This window comes from Trachypithecus francoisi, unplaced genomic scaffold (assembly GCF_009764315.1).
Source record: "Trachypithecus francoisi isolate TF-2019V2 unplaced genomic scaffold, Tfra_2.0 Contig01585, whole genome shotgun sequence".
Classification (NCBI taxonomy): domain Eukaryota; kingdom Metazoa; phylum Chordata; class Mammalia; order Primates; family Cercopithecidae; genus Trachypithecus; species Trachypithecus francoisi.
This window is the reverse complement of record NW_022681444.1, coordinates 8,839,679-8,855,420: the sequence shown is the minus strand read 5'-3', so window position 1 is coordinate 8,855,420 and position 15,742 is coordinate 8,839,679. Positions and strand designations below refer to the sequence as shown.

The window sequence follows — 15,742 nt, the reverse complement described above, 5'->3', positions numbered from 1 at the left end:
GTAAACCCGGGAGGCAGAGCTTGCAGTGAGCTGAGATCCGGCCACTGCACTCTAGCCTGGGCGACAGAGCGAGACTCCGTCTCAAAAAAAAAAAAAAAAAGATGCGGCTGTACCACGTGGAGTCAGGGACCATGGTAGCGGCTGCCATAGTAGTAAGCGCAAAACACAGCTGGGCGCCGACATTCATAATCCCAGCACTTTGGGAAGCCGAAGTGGGCGGATCACCTACGCTCAGGAGTTCTCGACCAGCCTGGGCAACATGGTAAGACTCCGTCTGTACAAAAAAAATACAAAAATGAGCCGGGCATGGTGGTGCACACATGTGGTCCCAGCTACTCAGGAGGTGGGAGGATCACGGGAGCCCAGGGAGGTGGTGGCTGCAGTGAGCTGTGCGTGATTGCACCACTGCACTTCAGCCTTGGTGACAGAGCAAGACCCTGTGTCCAAAAAAAAAAAAAAAAAAAAAAAGGAGCAAAACTCAGGAGCTGATAAACCCAGTGCTCACAACTATTATGTGGCTTCAGGCAAGTGGCCTACCTTTTGTGGGTCTCAGTTACTTCATCATTAAAAGGAGAATGAGAATCCTTGCATGTGAGGTGCTCAGCGCAGTGCCTGGCATACAGCAGGTGCTCAATAAGTGGAGGCCAGGAGACAGAGCCTGAATTCCCAGTGTTTAGATATACCCAGTGTTTAGATATACCAAGGGAGGCCAGTCTCAATGGGGTGAGTGGAAATTCCCCTACAGGATCCAAAAAGCGTCACGTACCTGGGCCCCAACCCCACCAGGAGTATAAAGAGAAGAGTCAGAGACTGGAGAGGGAGCTGGGGGTCGCAGGTGGGCACTGGGGAGCCATCATCTCACCCCCGACCCCACCTAGGCTGTGCAGCCCTGTGGCTTCTCTCCTCAATGGGAGATCCACCAGTGCAAGATGTCCCCAGGGCAGGACCACCTGCCGCTAGGCTGGGAGCAGACCCTTGGGAGACGTCTGCAGGGGGCACCTCTTACCCTGGTGGAAATCGGTGAGGATGTGATGCACTTGGAACTGGGCAGTGGCCGCGCACACCTTGGAGTGGCCATAGCAGAAACAGCTGCTGCAGCCGACCGGATTGTGGGGCTGCAGGTTAAAAGTCCCAGGGCGACATCTGCAATGGAGGCAGAACATGCCCACCAGGGCCACGTGAATCAGCCAGGAAGGGGCGGGGCCAGGGTATCCCATCTGGACCAATGAGAGTCTAGAGTCACTGCAGAAACTTAGAAACAAAAGTTTTTCAGAAATCAGCCAGGAAGGGGCGGGACCAGTGTATCCCACCTGGACCAATGAGAGTCTAGAGTCACTGCAGAAACTTAGAAACAAAAGTTTTTCAGAAATCAGCCAGGAAGGGGTGGGACCAGGGTATCCCACCTGGACCAATGAGAGTCTAGAATCACTGCAGAAACTTAAAAACAAAATTTTTTCAGAATTCTAGAAGAATAGCAAGAACATTACAGATTGTTCCCATATCTGCTTCAGGCAGCCTCCCCTGATGCTGACATCTGACATTACCACAGTACATTTGTCAAAACTAAGTTAACTAAACTCCAGGCTTTATTTGGATTTTTTTTTTCGTTTTTTTGAGACAGAATCTTGTTCTGTGGCCCAGGCTGGAGTGCAGTGGTGTAATCTTGGCTCACCACAGCCTCAGCCTCCCGGGTTCAAGAGATTCTCCTGCCTCAGCCTCCCGGGTAGCTGGGATTGCAGGCGCCTGCCACCATGCCCGGCTAATTTTTGTATTTTTAGTAGAAATGGGGTTTCACCATATGGGCCAGGCTGGTCTCGAACTGACTTCAGGCGATCCACCTGCCTCAGTCTCCCAAAGCGCTGGGATTACAGGCTTGAGCCACCACACCCAGCGACTTTATTAGGATTTCTCCACTTTTTCCTCTAATGTCTGCTTTCTGCTGCAGGATCCCATCCGGAACGTGGCGTTGCATTTAGCGGTATCCTTGTTCTCCTCCAACCTATCACCGCTTCTCGGTCTTTCCATATCTGCCACTATCTTGACACTTTTTGAAAAGCACTAATCAGGTATTTTTAGAATACCTGATGTTCCTCATGATTAGACCAGGGTTGTAGGCTTGGGAAAGAAATACACAGAGGTGAAGTGCCCTTCTTGTCACATCACGTGGGAGCACAGGAAACCCACATGACATCCAAGCGATGCTGACTTTCATCACCTGCTGAGGGTGCTGTCTGCCAGTCTTCTCCACTGTGCAATCACCACGGTCCAATGATTAGAAGCAAGTCAGTGAACAGGCCGGGCGCGGTGGCTCACGCACTTTTTAAAAATCTATTATTTATTATTTTTATTTTTTTATGTTTTATTTTTACATTTTTTGAGATGAAGTCTCGCTCTGTTGCTCAAGCTGGAGTGCAGTGGTGTGATTTCAGCAGCCTCTGTCTCCCGGGTTCAAGCGATTCTCCTGTCTCAGACTCCCGAGTACCTGGGACTACAGGTGTGCACCACCATGCCCGGCTAATTTTTGTATTTGTAGTAGAGACAGGGTTTCACTATGTTGGCCAGGCTGGTCTTGAACTCCTGACCTCGTGACCCACCCACCTCGGCCTCCCAAAGTGCTGGGATTACAGGCATGAGGCACTGCACCCAGCCGGCTCACGCACTTTGGGAGGCTGAGGTGGGTGGATCACCTGAGGTCAGGAGCTCGAGACCAGCCTGGCCAACGTGGTGAAACCCTATCTCTACTAAAAACACAAAAATTAGCCAGGCATGGTGGTGGGCACCTATAATCCCAGCTACTCGGGAGACTGAGGCAGGAGAATCACTTGAACCCAGGAGACAGAGGTTGCAGTGAGCCGAGATCACACCACTTCACTCCAGCCTGGGTGAAAGAGCGAAACTCCATCTCAAAAACAAAAACAAACAAACAAAAAAAGCAGCAAGTCACTAAATGCAGCCCAGTCTCAAAAACAGGGGGATTAAGCTCGACTTCCTGGAGGGAAGAGTATCAAAGAACCCATGGACAGATGTTCAAGCCACCCCAGTAATTAAAAGATATTTTGAGGCTATGCAAATATCCCCCCTTTCCTTAAAGTTCTGCCCACCAATGTCAGCATGCATCAGCAGCTCTTGCCTGTAGCAATTCCCGCTGTGAGGTTTGAACAGTGGTTTTCTAGTTCCTTCATTTCCACATTCATCACTTGGAATTCTTCTGCAAGGAAGGTTTGTCCCTTAACCCCCATCTATTTATGTATTCAACTATCTATTTACATCAGGATGGATTTGTGGATTTGACTTCATTCTCTGGGTTATAATCCAATACTATCATTGTTTATTTTGTTGCTCAAATTGTTTCAGCCCTGAGAGCTCTTTCATGTCGGCTCCTGTGTCCTTTTGACGTGGGCCTGCATTCTGGTTTGGGTTGTTTTGTTTGTGTCTGTTTTTCAGCATTTCCTTGCTTCCTAGCACTATAAGACGCCTTGGACTTATCTTGTCTTTTTCCAGCCCCAGCCCCAGAATCAGCCACTTCTCCAAGCAGCTCTGGGGAATGTCAGACACAAAGCCAGGAAGAAGAGATAGTGTGTACCCGAGGAGCTAAACCCATGTTTGTCTGCTGGCTGCACTGCTGGAGCTTGAAGGCCTCCTGAACACTTGAAAGAGGAAGTTTATGAACTTCGTGGCATTGGGAGAGCCCCCTTTGACTTGCAGAGCTTCAGATGCTCCATTTGTACCATGATCAGACTGCAAAGATGGCAGACAGGCTCAAAACCCAGCTCAATGGGTAGGGGCTTCCTGAAGCAGGGTGTTAAGAAGGATCCTGAGGTTATAGTAGGGCTCATGGCCAAGACTGTTGTGCCCCATTAGTGATGTCTGTTGTGGGTGTGAAAGGGGAGGGTTGTGATAGTGTTCCCTTAGTGGTGTCTGCCATGGGTATGCCATTAGTGATGTCTGTCGTGGTGTCAAAGGGGAGGGTTGATAGTGCTCCATTAGTGATGTCTGCTGTGCGTATGAAAGGGGAGGGTTGTGACAGTGCTCCCTTAGTGATGTCTGCCGTGGGTATGCCATTAGTGGTGTCTGCTGTGGGTGTGAAAGGGGTGTGTTGACAGTGCTCCATGAGTGATGTCTGCTGTGGGAGTGAAAAAGAAGGGTTGTAGTAGTGCTCCATTAGTGATATCTGCAATGGCTATGAAAGGGAACAGTTGATAGGGCTCCATTAGTGATGTCTGCCGTGGCTGTGAAAGGCAAGGGTTGATAGTCCTCCATTAGTGATGCCTGCTGTGGGTATGAAAGGGGGAGGTTGTGATAGTTCTCCCTTAGTGATGTTTGCCATGGTTATACCATTAGTGATGTCTGCTGTGGGTGTGAAAGGGGTGCGTTGACAATGCTCCATGAGTGATGTCTGCCATAAGTGTGAAAAGGGAGGGTTGTGATAGTGCTCCATTAGTGATATCTGCTGTGGGTAAGAAAGGGGAAGACTGTGGTAGTGCTCCTTTAGTGATCTTTACCATGAGTATACCATTAGAAATGTCTGCTGTGTGTGTGAAAGGGGTACTGACAGTGCTGCATGAGTAATGTCTACCGTGAGTGTGAAAAGGGAGGACTGTGACAGGGCTCCATTAGTGATGTCTGCCGTGGGTGTGAAAGGGTTGTGATAGTGCTCCATTAGTGGTGTCTGTCATGGGTGTGAAAGGGGAGGGTTGATAATACTCCATGAGTGATGTTTTGCTGTGGGTGTGAAAAGGGCGGGTTGTGATAGTGCTCCATTAGCTATGTCTGCAGTGAGTGTGAAACGGGAGGGCTGTGATAGTGCACCATTAGTGATGTCTGCCACAGCACGTGGTAGTACGAGCACCATGTATTTGCTATCCCTGGATTAGATGGTCTCTCCTATTCTTCCAGCTTTTTCTTTTCAGGATTCTAAGCTAAGACATGTATTTTCTCAGCTTATAAATGATCAGTGGTGTTGGATCAAAGCATAAACAGTGCCATAAAGCTTTTGAGTAACTTCCTGTATGACAGATACATGGTGTTCCAGGAAGGGCACAGGGTAACAAGGTCACCCAAGTCCATGAAGACTGTGCCCCTTGCTCCTCCCTGCACTCCACAGCTTTGCTACCTCATCAGTGAGCCCCCAGGTCACTTCCAGCAAGCTTACTGCTGGATTAGCTCACACACCTGTCACATAAGTTGCCTTCCACATTCTCTTTGCAGGGGCAGCGCCCACTGCGGGGGTCACAGGTGTCCAGGCTGCCAGCGGGATTGCAGGTGCAGGGTCTGCCAAAGAGACAGGACAAGGGGAAAATGTGCAATGAGCAACTTCAGAGTGGGAACAGCTCATCCTAGGAAGGGAGCATTCCCGGCTCCCAACATCAAGAGTGAGGCTGATGCAGGAGTCTCACCTGGCTTTACTGTTCCCATCTTGCCAAGGAAATGACCCATCCATCCCTGGTACAGTGGCCCATCTGCCCAGCCGGCACACACCATCCAGGACCCTTCCATCTTCATCCATGCACTCACTCATCATCCATGAACCAATCTCTTTTCTTTTCTTTTCTTTCTTTCTTTTCCTTTTTCTTTCTTTTCTTTTCTTCTCTTTCTTTCTTTCCCTTCCTTCCTTCCTTTCCTCCCTCCCTCCCTCCCTCCTTCCTTCCTTCTCTTTTTTTTTTTTTTTTTTTGAGACAGAGTCATACTTTGCCACTCAGGCTAGAGTGCAGTGTCACGATCTCGGCTCACTGCAACCTCTGCCTCCTGGGTTCAAGTGATTCTCCTGTCTCAACCTCCCGAGTAGCTAGAATTACAGTCATACACCACCACGCCCAGCTAATTTTTGTATTTTTAGTACAGACAGAGTTTCATGATGTTGGCTAGACTGGTCTTGAACTTGTGACCTCAGGTGATCCACCTGCCTCAGCCTCCCAAAGTGCCAGGGTTACAGGAGTGAGCCACCGTGCCCGGCCTCCATGAATCTTTCTATCTCTCCCCTCACTCCTCCATCCACTTATTCATGCTTCCATCTTTCTGTCCAGCAGCCACCTATCCACCCATTCATTCACCCATCCATGCATCTTTCCATCCCTCCCTCCATCCATCCACTCATCTAACAAGACATGGTTCCTCCCTAGTGAATCCCACAGTCCAGTGTAGACAGACAGATCACACAGACCCTGTACCACGATACGTGTTATGGGAGATGTACGAGAGGCTGTGCCCGCACTGCAGGGCCTCTGACTCAGCCTGGGGGTGCAGGCAAGGGGCAGGTGGGAGGGAAGGCGTCCAGAGAGGGGGGCCCCTCAGCTGAGACCTGAAGAATGAGCAGGAGGCTGTGAGCCACAGGATGGGGAGAGGGGGCAGGGCTGGGAAGTGTGGCACGTGCAAAGGTCCAGAGTGAGAACGACCCCAGGGAAACAGCCAGGCCCCATCTCATGGTCAGTTTTATGCCCAGAACCACCAAATATTTTACGAGGAATCAGAGATCTCCTAGATATCCCCAATGTGTTTCTACTGCCTTTCAAATATACAAGGATGCCTGTTATTAACCAAAGCAAGTTCACTTAAAAGTGCTTCTGGGCCGGGCGGGGTGGCTCATGTCTGTCATCAGCATTTTGGGAGGCCAAGGAGGGTGGATTACCTGAGCCCAGGAGCTCGAGACCAGCCTGGGCAACATGGCGAAACCCCATCTCTAGCAAAAAATACAAAAATTAGCCGGGTGTGGTGGTGCACATTTGTAGTCTCAGCTACTCAGGAGGCTGAGACAGGAAGATCACTTGAGTCTGGGAGGCAGAGGTTGCAGTGAGTAGAGATCACGCCACTGTACTCCAGCCTCGGTGACAGAGCAAGCTCTATCTTAAAAAAAAAAAAAAAAAAAATAGAGATACTGGGCATGGTGGTGCATGCTTGTAATCCCAGCTACTCAGAAGGCTGAGGCAAAGAATTGCTCGAACCGGGGAGGCAGAGGTTGCGGTGTTGCATTCCAGCCTGGTCAACAAAGCAAGAATCTGTCTCAAAAAAAAAGTGCTTCTAAATTTATCATAGCTTTTTTGTTTTGTTTGTTTTTTGACCACTGTATACTTTCTCAATCAAGTGATGGCAAATCTGTTGGGGTAAGGTCCAGACCCCAGGAGCCCCTGCTCCTCTTTCCCCTCAGCTGTCCCACTGGGTACCAGACTCAGAGTACCCAGATGACACTCAGCCTCTCCCACCCCACTCCCCCACACTGCATGCCCTGTTATCCAGAGGCCCCGAGAACCCCAAGGGTCAGCCTTCACCCCTTCTTCCTCTTCGACCCCCTGGTCACCATGTCCTGTCAGCTCCTCCTTGCACTAGGCTCTGGAATCTGCCCTGCTCTCCTTCTCCACAGTCAAATCCCCAAGCACGCTGCCCAGGTGTTTCTGCTGTAGCCTCCACTCAGCCTCCTCCTCACCCACTCCTGCTTCCCACCGATCCACAGCTCCTCCAGAGGCCCCCCGTGCCCCCCGCCCCACCTCAAACACCCATCCTTCCCCTCTCCCTGCACTTATGCAGCACCTCCTGCAGGAAGGCTGCCCTCCACTTGCAAGATCCGCCGAGCTGCCACAGGGCTCAGCCTGGTCTCATTATGGTCTGTTTTTGTCTCTTGGCCTCCCCAGTCCTCACCAGGATTAGGGCAAGGTAGCTGCAGACAGGAAGGGATGGGGAGGGGAGGCACTACCGACAGCCTGTCCCCCCTGCTTCTTGTCATTCCGTGCAATGTGTCCATACTAGGCCGCCCCTCGCCCTCACCTGCAGCCTCCCTCGCTGAGCGAGTGGAACCCGGGCAGACAGCGATCACACTTCCAGCCAGTCACAGTGGGCTTGCAGGCGCAGGTGCCTGTGTCATCGCACTGGAGGTGTAGGGAGCCTGGGAGAGGAAGGGCACAGGGCAGTGGAAGCCAGGAGGGGCGGGAGTTGGAGGCCGGGGATGTAGAGCCCACTCACCTGCCGAATGGCAGTCACAAGGCTGGCATGGCATCCGCGGGTCCCAGTGATAGAAATTCTCCTGACAGCGCTCACAGTGTGGCCCGGCTGTGTGGTCACGGCAGTGGTGACAGTGCCCGCCGTGGCCTGTGCTGCGGAAGAGCTCCCGATCGAACGTGCATTCCTCGGAGCGGCCACTGCAGTTGCAGGCTGTGGGCAGGAGCGGGGAAAGGTGTGTGAGTCTCCTGTGATGTGGCAGGAGGGGGCATCTGTGCCAGTCAGCCTCCCTGTGCTAAATGAGCAGGCAGCGCAAAGAGAAGGGCAAGAGCATGGTCCAGAATGGAGTTCAGGCCCAGCTTGATCAAGGTCAGAGACACTCTTTTTTTTTTTTTTTTGAGATGGAGTCTCGTTCTGTCGCCCAGGCTGGAGTGCAGTGGCCGGATCTCAGCTCACTGCAATCTCCGCCTCCCGGGTTTACGCCATTCTCCTGCCTCAGCCTCCCAAGTAGCTGGGACTACAGGTGCCCGCCACCTCGCCTGGCTAGTTTTTTTGTATTTTTTTGTAGACATGGGGTTTCACCGTGTTAGCCAGGATGGTCTCGATCTCCTGACCTCGTGATCCGCCTGTCTCGGCCTCCCAAAGTGCTGGGATTACAGGCGTGAGCCACTGCGCCCGGCCAAAACAGGACACTCTTAAGAGCAAACGGGACACCGTTAGTAAATACACCGAAACAACGGGCAGAAAGAGGACCCCCCAGGCAACCAGGATATACACCCAGATAGACGGGCACTGATCAGAGGCTGGCTGCCTTCTGGAGTGGCAGCATGGCTCACTCAAAAATCTCCTGTAGGTCCTCCAAGCCATAATAACAGTGTGAACCTCACTATTGTGTGAGGTCACTCAGGGGTACAGAAAGCACAAGTCACCTTTCATTTCCCCATTAAATCATTTTTAAAAGTCTGTGTGCGGGACTGGCTCTGTCTTGGCTCCCAGAGTGAGCTCAGGGGTGCATCCATGAAAGGTGCAGAGCCACGTACACCTGCCGCCCTCATGCTGCCCACAGGCCAGACGGCAAGCAAGCAAGCAAACCCCCTGCAGGTGCAGGGCTGGGACAGGAGAGTCAGAGGGCTTTGGGAGCCGAAAGAAGGGGCCCCTGCAGCTGTGCTGGGGTGGTGGGACAAGGCTTCCCAGAAGAAGTCACAGCCGTGGCCGGGCGCAGTGGCTTACGCCTGTAATCCCAGCACTTTGGGAGGCCGAGGCGGGCAGATCACGAGGTCAGGAGATTGAGACCATCCTGGCTAACACGGTGAAACCCCGTCTCTACTAAAATACAAAAAAAAAAAAAAAAAAAAAAAAAAAAATTAGCCGGGCGTGTTGGCGGGTGCCTGTAGTCCCAGCTACTTGGGAGGCTGAGGCAGGAGAATGGCATGAACCCAGGAGGCGGAACTTGCAGTGAGCCAAGATCGCACCACTGCACTCCAGCCTGGGCGACAGAGCAAGACTCCGTCTCAAAAAAAAAAAAAAAAAGTCACAGCCGTGCTGAATCTGAAGGCTGAGCAGTGAGGAATAGGCCAGGCAGAGGAACAGTGAGCGGGAAGGGCATCACAGACACAGGCAAAAGCCCAGGGGATACCCCACTTCCAGAGATAGAAGCATGGCCTGGTGTGGGTGTGCCATGAGGCTGCAGGCGGCATGTCGCATGATGGCAGGGAAGCGGGGACATTGTGCAGTGGGGGCCTGCAGTGCAGAGGCAGTTGTGAAGTCAGAGGCTAGCAGAGCTTGCTCCAGGGAAGCTGGGCTGCCGTGGTCAGTGGACGTTAGCTGGGAGCAAAGGGGGAGCCATGGGAAGGTTTAAGCAGGGGATGGATGTTATTCAATTTGTCCTTTAGAAAGCCCTAGCCCAGTGCCATGGCTCACACCTGTGATCCCAGCACTTCGGGAGGTAAGGTAGGAGGACTGTTTGAGCCCAGGAGTTTGAAGACCAGCTCGGGCAACAGTGAGAGCCAATCTCTACAAAATATTGCTTGGCATGGTGATATGTGCCTGTAGTCTCAGCTACTCTGGAGGCTGAGGTGGGAGGAAAACGCACCCAGGAATTTGAGGCTGCAGTGAGCTATGACTGTGCCACTGCACTCCAGCCTGGGTGACAGAGTGAGACCTTGTTTCAAGAAAAGAGCCTTAGCTGCAGGCAGGGGAGGGCTGGGGGCATGGAGAGCAGGGAAGAGGAAACTTCAGGTGTGCAGGGAGAGGAGACAGGCCCAGGCCCAAGGCATCGGCTGCCATGGACAGAAGTTAGACAGACTGGAGTGATGCGGATGGGCAGAATTCAGGGCTCGGGGCTGTCTCAGCTGCGGGTGAGGGTGGGGATGAAGGGTCAAGTATGAAACCCTGGCTCCCAGGCTGCTGACTGAGAGACACAGACGTGAGCACAGGGCTGAGGACATGGTAGAAGCAGTCTGGCCACTGTGTCCCCACCGCGGAGACAGCAGCAGGCTGGGACGGTGGAAGCCAGCCAGCAAAGCTTCCTTGGCCCCAGGACTCCCTGGTGGAGGTAGGCCAGCAAGGGCAGCTCCTGCAGACAGCGCCCCACCCTCAGAACAAGCCGCCCCCCACCCCTCCCCGCCCAGCCCCGGTTATGGTCGCCAATGGCCCAGGCCCAAGAAGACAGCGGGGCCCAGAGGCCAAGCTGCCCGCCCGGCGAGCCTGGCGGGCCTGTGAGTGAAGATGTGCTCCTGCCAGCAGCACCAGCACCAGCTGGGATCCGGCGCCCAGCAACAGTGGCTGTGCATGGAGAGCCTGGAGGAAACCAGGCTGTCTGGGTACAGGGTGGGTCTTGCAGCCGGCGCCGTAGCCAGAAGGGAAGTCAGGGGGTCCCTGCTCTCGGCCTGTGTCCCTGGAGAAGACATGATGGCATCATCCTCTCTCCAGCGCTTCTCTGAGGTTAGATGGTCAAAGCCACATCACATGGGGGCTGGGACACCAAAGAGCTGCCTGGGGGCCCGTGGAAGAGTCTGGGTGGGCCGTCAGCACCCCCTTGCTTGTGGGGTAGCCTGGTTCTGATTAACTGCTGGGGTGGGAGCGGTTAACACAAAGAAGTAAGTCAGGGACCATCCAGCCCTCCCACCACAGGCGCCTCTGCGTGGGTTTGTTCCAGAGCTCAGCAGCACACTCAGTTCTCTGCTACTGCTGCCCCCAGGGCACATAGTAGGTGTTCAGTGAGGGCCAAGATTGAGCTACTTAGTGGAGGACAGACTGAGGCTTAAATGCACCCCCTCCCCAGGCTCCCCTTCCGCTCGTCCTCATCTCTGCAGCAGCCGAGAGACCCCGAGCTGCCCCTCCCGGCGTACCCAGGAGGAGCCACCACTGTGAGGTTTCGGGGGAGTTCGTTTCCCCACCTGCAACACCAGCCTCAGGTCCCTGATGCCCCGTGACACTCACGCAGACACTCGTGGGCGGCCTCAGCGGTGCCCCGGGCCCACGGACGGTCCTGGAAGAAGGGCAGGCAGCGCTCACAGTCCGTGCCGGTGGTGTTGTGCTGGCACCGGCAGGCCAACTGGCCCGCCGCGTCGGGGCCACACTCGCTGGCATGCCCGTTGCACTTGCACCTGGGAAAAGACAGGGAAGAGGAAGGGGACCCGCAGGTGCCGGCAGGGCAGACAAGGTATGAGCCAGACTCCACCCTCAATCTTGGCCCTCACTGAACGCCTACTATGTGCCCTGGGGGCAGCAGTAACAGAGAACTGACTGTGCTGGTGAGCTCTGGAACAAATCCATTCCATCTTCACCAGCCTGGTCCCACCCCCATATAATGGGTGGGCAAAGTGAGGCACGGAGAAGCTGCCCAAAGCCACCAGCTAGCAAGTGCCCGCCACAGAAAGCTTCTACCTGACAGGAGCCCCACCTGGGGGCTGAGAGGGACCCAGGAAGAAGTCACCTTAGTCTCCCGAGTAGAGAGCGGGCCGGCAGTCACAGCAGCACAGGTGTGGGGGGCTGAGGGGACCGCCTCCAGCAGCTATCCCTTAACTGTGTCCCAAAGGGCAGGAAAGAGGGTACCCCAAACAGGGACAGCCCCTGAGTCCCTCCAAATCCCCTGTGAGCCTATGTCTGATATGGTTTGGATCTGTGTCCCCACCAAATCTCATGTCAAACTATAATCCCCTGTGTTGGAGGTGGCGCCTGGGTGGGAGGTGATCGGATCACGAGGTTGGAATTCTCCTGAATGGTTTAGCATCCTCCCCGCTCGGCACTGTAAAGTGAGTGAGTTCTCATGAGATCTGGTTGTTTAGCAGTGTGTGGCACCCGCCCCTCCGCCCCACCCTGTCCCCTGCTCTCTCTCTTGCTCCTGCTCTGGCCATGTGATGGGCCTCCTCCTTCTTCACCTTCCACCATGATTTTAAGTTGTAAGTTTCCTGAGGCCTCCCCAGAAGCCAGGCAGATGCTAGCACCGTGTTTCCTGTACAGCCCGTGGAACTGTGAACCAATGAAACCTCTTTTAATAAATTACCGTCAGCTGCGTGTGGTGGCTCATGCCTGTAATCCCAGCACTTTGGGAGGGCAAGGTGGGCGGATCACCTGAGGTCAGGAGTTCGAGACTAGCCTGACCAACATGGAGAAACCCAGCCTCTACTAAAAATACAAAATTAGCCAGGTGTTGCAGTGCATGCCTATAACCCCAGCTACTCTGGAGGCTGAAGCAGGAGAATCACTTGAACCTGGGAGGCAGAGGTTGCAGTGAGCCGAGATCGTGCCATTGCATTCCAGCCTGGGCAACAAGAGTGAAACTCAGTCTCAAAAATAAATAAATAAATAAATACCATCTCAGGTGTTTACAGCAGTACAACAACGGGCGAATACAGCATCTTTGAGCGCAGCCCCGGCCTGTGTCCCCATTCCACACACAGGGTCAAGAGACGGGTGGAATCCGGCAGGAACAGGGGTGCCCTGGGAGCCCGCGGCATGGTCGGCAGAGCCTGAACCTGTGAGTAATTGTCCCTGTCCCCACCACTGTCCCTGTCCCAAGCTGTTCAGAGGCCATGGCTTGTGCCCCTGGCCAAGGCAATAGCTTCTCCCTAGAGCCTCACCGGAGGTGGGAGGGACGTTAGTGTCCCCATTTCACACAGGAGGCATCAGGCTCAGGCCTTGGAACTGACAGATGCTAAGTGGCTGAGCTGGACCTGAAGCCCGTCCTCGCCAACTACACGTGGACCCTGAGCTCCTGGACACTCCTCTGTGGCCACTCGGTGGCTCCCCTAAGCCACGTTCCACGCTCTACCCTCAGCGGGTGTTGACAAATCGCCAACTGCTGTTGGGACTCCAGGTGCTTTAGCTGATATGGGGACACAGTGTGTGGTAGGGCACGCGGCACGGCTTCCACTCAGGGCCCAGGTTAGGCAGGCAGCACCCCAGGGTTTCCTGGGGTGAGGCAGGTGCCAGGCAATCCTGGGACAGTGGTCACCAGGGAAGTGACAAGGGACTGCTTCTGCCTTGGAGGGGATGCTGCAACCTGCCCTGTGAAGCCCTCCGACCCGGGAAAGGAGAGTGAGACCCCATGGGCTCCACTGTGAACACAGGTTGTTGGGGCCACCTGTCCCCTGCCGTGAGCAGCCTGCCCCAGCCAGCTGCGGTCTGAGGGTGGTCTGGCTCTGGCAGCTGGAACCTGGATGTCCTCTGGCCCAAAGTCCCCTGACAGCAGGCACTGGAGCTCACGGCCGCCTTCCCCGGGGAGCTCCTCCCGCTGACTCACATAAGAGGGCAGGTTGGAGCAGGGGGATCCTCATGGCCGTAGGGGCTCTCAGTGACGAGCCCTGACCTTCCCTGGAGCTCACACACCCAAACAGGCATTTGAGCCTCATGCTTCCCCCTTCTCCATCTCTCTAATGCCACCCAAGTGCGTCTGAACTGTGGAGGCCCAGAGTCCGGTGTCATCCCTGCTCCCCACTCCCACGGCCCATGGTTCACACACAGAGCTGTGTTTCCGTCCTCAATCGCGTTCAGACCCATGCTCCCCCCACCCCAACCCTCTGGTCCAAGCTGCCACCTCCTGCCCTGATTCCTGACATTCGACTTCCTCTCTCCTCTTATCCGCCCCACTTGGCTGTCAGGGGTTTGGGGGTGTTTTAAAAATCTGACTCTGTTACTACCCTGACCAAATCCTTCCACAGCTTCCTCTTGACTGCCAGGTGAGGCTAAACCTGCCCAGGCCCCGACACTCTGCCAATCTCTCCACGTCTGCCCGCCTACCGTCCACCCAGCCACATTGGCCATCCCCTGGTCCTCAACCCCAGCCTTCCCACTCCCGGGTCCCATCTGCAGCGCCAGCTCCTGTCCTCCCCGACCCCAGGCACACGCTGTCCCTTTCCTCCCCTTCCTTGTCATCCTGGCGCGGGCTGATGTGTTCACTGGGGAGCAATCTGATCAGTGTCTGCCGTCCCCATGTGACTGGGGCAGGAAAGCACCTGTTTTCCTCTCTCCTTTCAAAGAAAACTGAGAAACATTGACGGGGAAGACGTTCGTGCCTCCCTCGTCCCACAGCCCTCCCTGGGCACCCACTGCCAGGTGGCCATGTGCAAGACAGGCCCTGAGACTTGAGGTGAGAGATGGGCCTCTTTCTCCTGGGCAGCCCCTGCTTCGTGGAGGGGACAGATGTTGGAGGAGAGACAAACTGCCCAGGGCACTGACGGGTGCTAAGGGTGTGTAGGACCAGGACCAGGACCAGGGGCCAGAGAGGAGCCAGTAACATTCCCATACTAGAAAGGGGAAGGGGGCTGTGGCTCACGCCTGTAATCCCAGCCCTTTGGGAGGCCGAGGCAGGCAGATCACCCGAGGTTGGGAATTCAAGACCAGCCCGACCAACATGGAGAAACCCGGTCTCTACTAAAAATATAAAATTAGCTGGGCGTGGTGGTGCACGCCTGTAATCCCAGCTACTCCCGAGGCTGAGGCAGGAGAATTGCTTGAACCTGGGAGGCAGAGATTGCAGTGAGCCGAGACTGCGATACTGCACTCCAGCCTGGGCAACAAGAGCAAAACTCCTTCAGAAAGAAAGAAAGCGAGAGAAGGAAGGGAGGGAGGGAGGGAGGAAGGGAGGAAAGAAAGTAGGAAGAGAGGGAGGGAGGAAAGAAGGGAGGGAGGGAGGAAAGAAGGGAGGGAGGGAGGAAAGAAGGGAGGGAGGGAGGAAAGAAGGGAGGGAGGGAGGAAAGAAGGGAGGGAGGAAAGGGGGAGGGAGGGAGGAAAGAAGGGAGGGAGGGAAGGAGGAAAGGAGGGAGGGAGGGAGGAAAGAAGGGAGGGAGGGAGGAAAGAAGAGGGGAGGGAGGAAAGAAGGGAGGCAGGAAAGGAGGGAGGGAGGGAGGAAAGGAGGAAGGGAGGAAGGAAAGAAGGGGGAGGGAGGAAGGAGGGAGGGAGGAAAGAAGGGAGGGAGGAAAGGAGGGAGGGAGGAAGTAGGAAGAGAGGGAGGGAGGAAAGTAGGAAGAGAGGAGGGAGGAGGAAAGAAGGGAGGGAGGAGGAAAGAAGGGAGGGAGGGAGGAAAGAAGGAGGGAGGGAGGAAAGAAGGGAGGGAGGGAGGAAAGAAGGGAGGGAGGGAGGAAAGAAGGGAGGGAGGAAAGGAGGAGGGAGGGAGGAAAGAAGGGAGGGAGGGAGGAAAGAAGGGAGGGAGGGAGGAAAGCAGGGAGGGAGGAAAGGAGGGAGGGAGGGAGGGAGGAAAGAAGGAGGGGGGGAGGAAAGAAGGAGGGGGGGAGGAAAGGAGGGAGGGAGGAAAGAAGGGAGGCAGGAAAGGAGGGAGGGAGAGAGGAAAGGAGGAAGGGAGGGAGGAAAGAAG

The 15,742-nt window shown here is 54.8% G+C and overlaps 1 protein-coding gene across 2 annotated transcripts in view; it reads right to left on the bottom strand.

Moving 5' to 3' along the window:
• Positions 1–15,742, bottom strand: part of LAMC3 (laminin subunit gamma 3) — an 87,415-nt gene that overhangs the window by 48,019 nt on the left and 23,654 nt on the right. For both annotated transcript variants that reach the window (XR_004433210.1, XM_033194156.1), the window contains exons 4-8: positions 11,368–11,534; positions 7,951–8,139; positions 7,756–7,873; positions 5,173–5,271; positions 1,007–1,143 (exon numbers count right to left, since the gene is read on the bottom strand). Coding sequence is in view for 1 of the 2 variants with exons in the window: in XM_033194156.1 (XP_033050047.1) it covers positions 1,007–1,143; positions 5,173–5,271; positions 7,756–7,873; positions 7,951–8,139; positions 11,368–11,534 (710 nt within the window). In the remaining variant the exon portion in view is untranslated. The remainder of the gene's footprint in view (positions 1–1,006; positions 1,144–5,172; positions 5,272–7,755; positions 7,874–7,950; positions 8,140–11,367; positions 11,535–15,742) is intronic.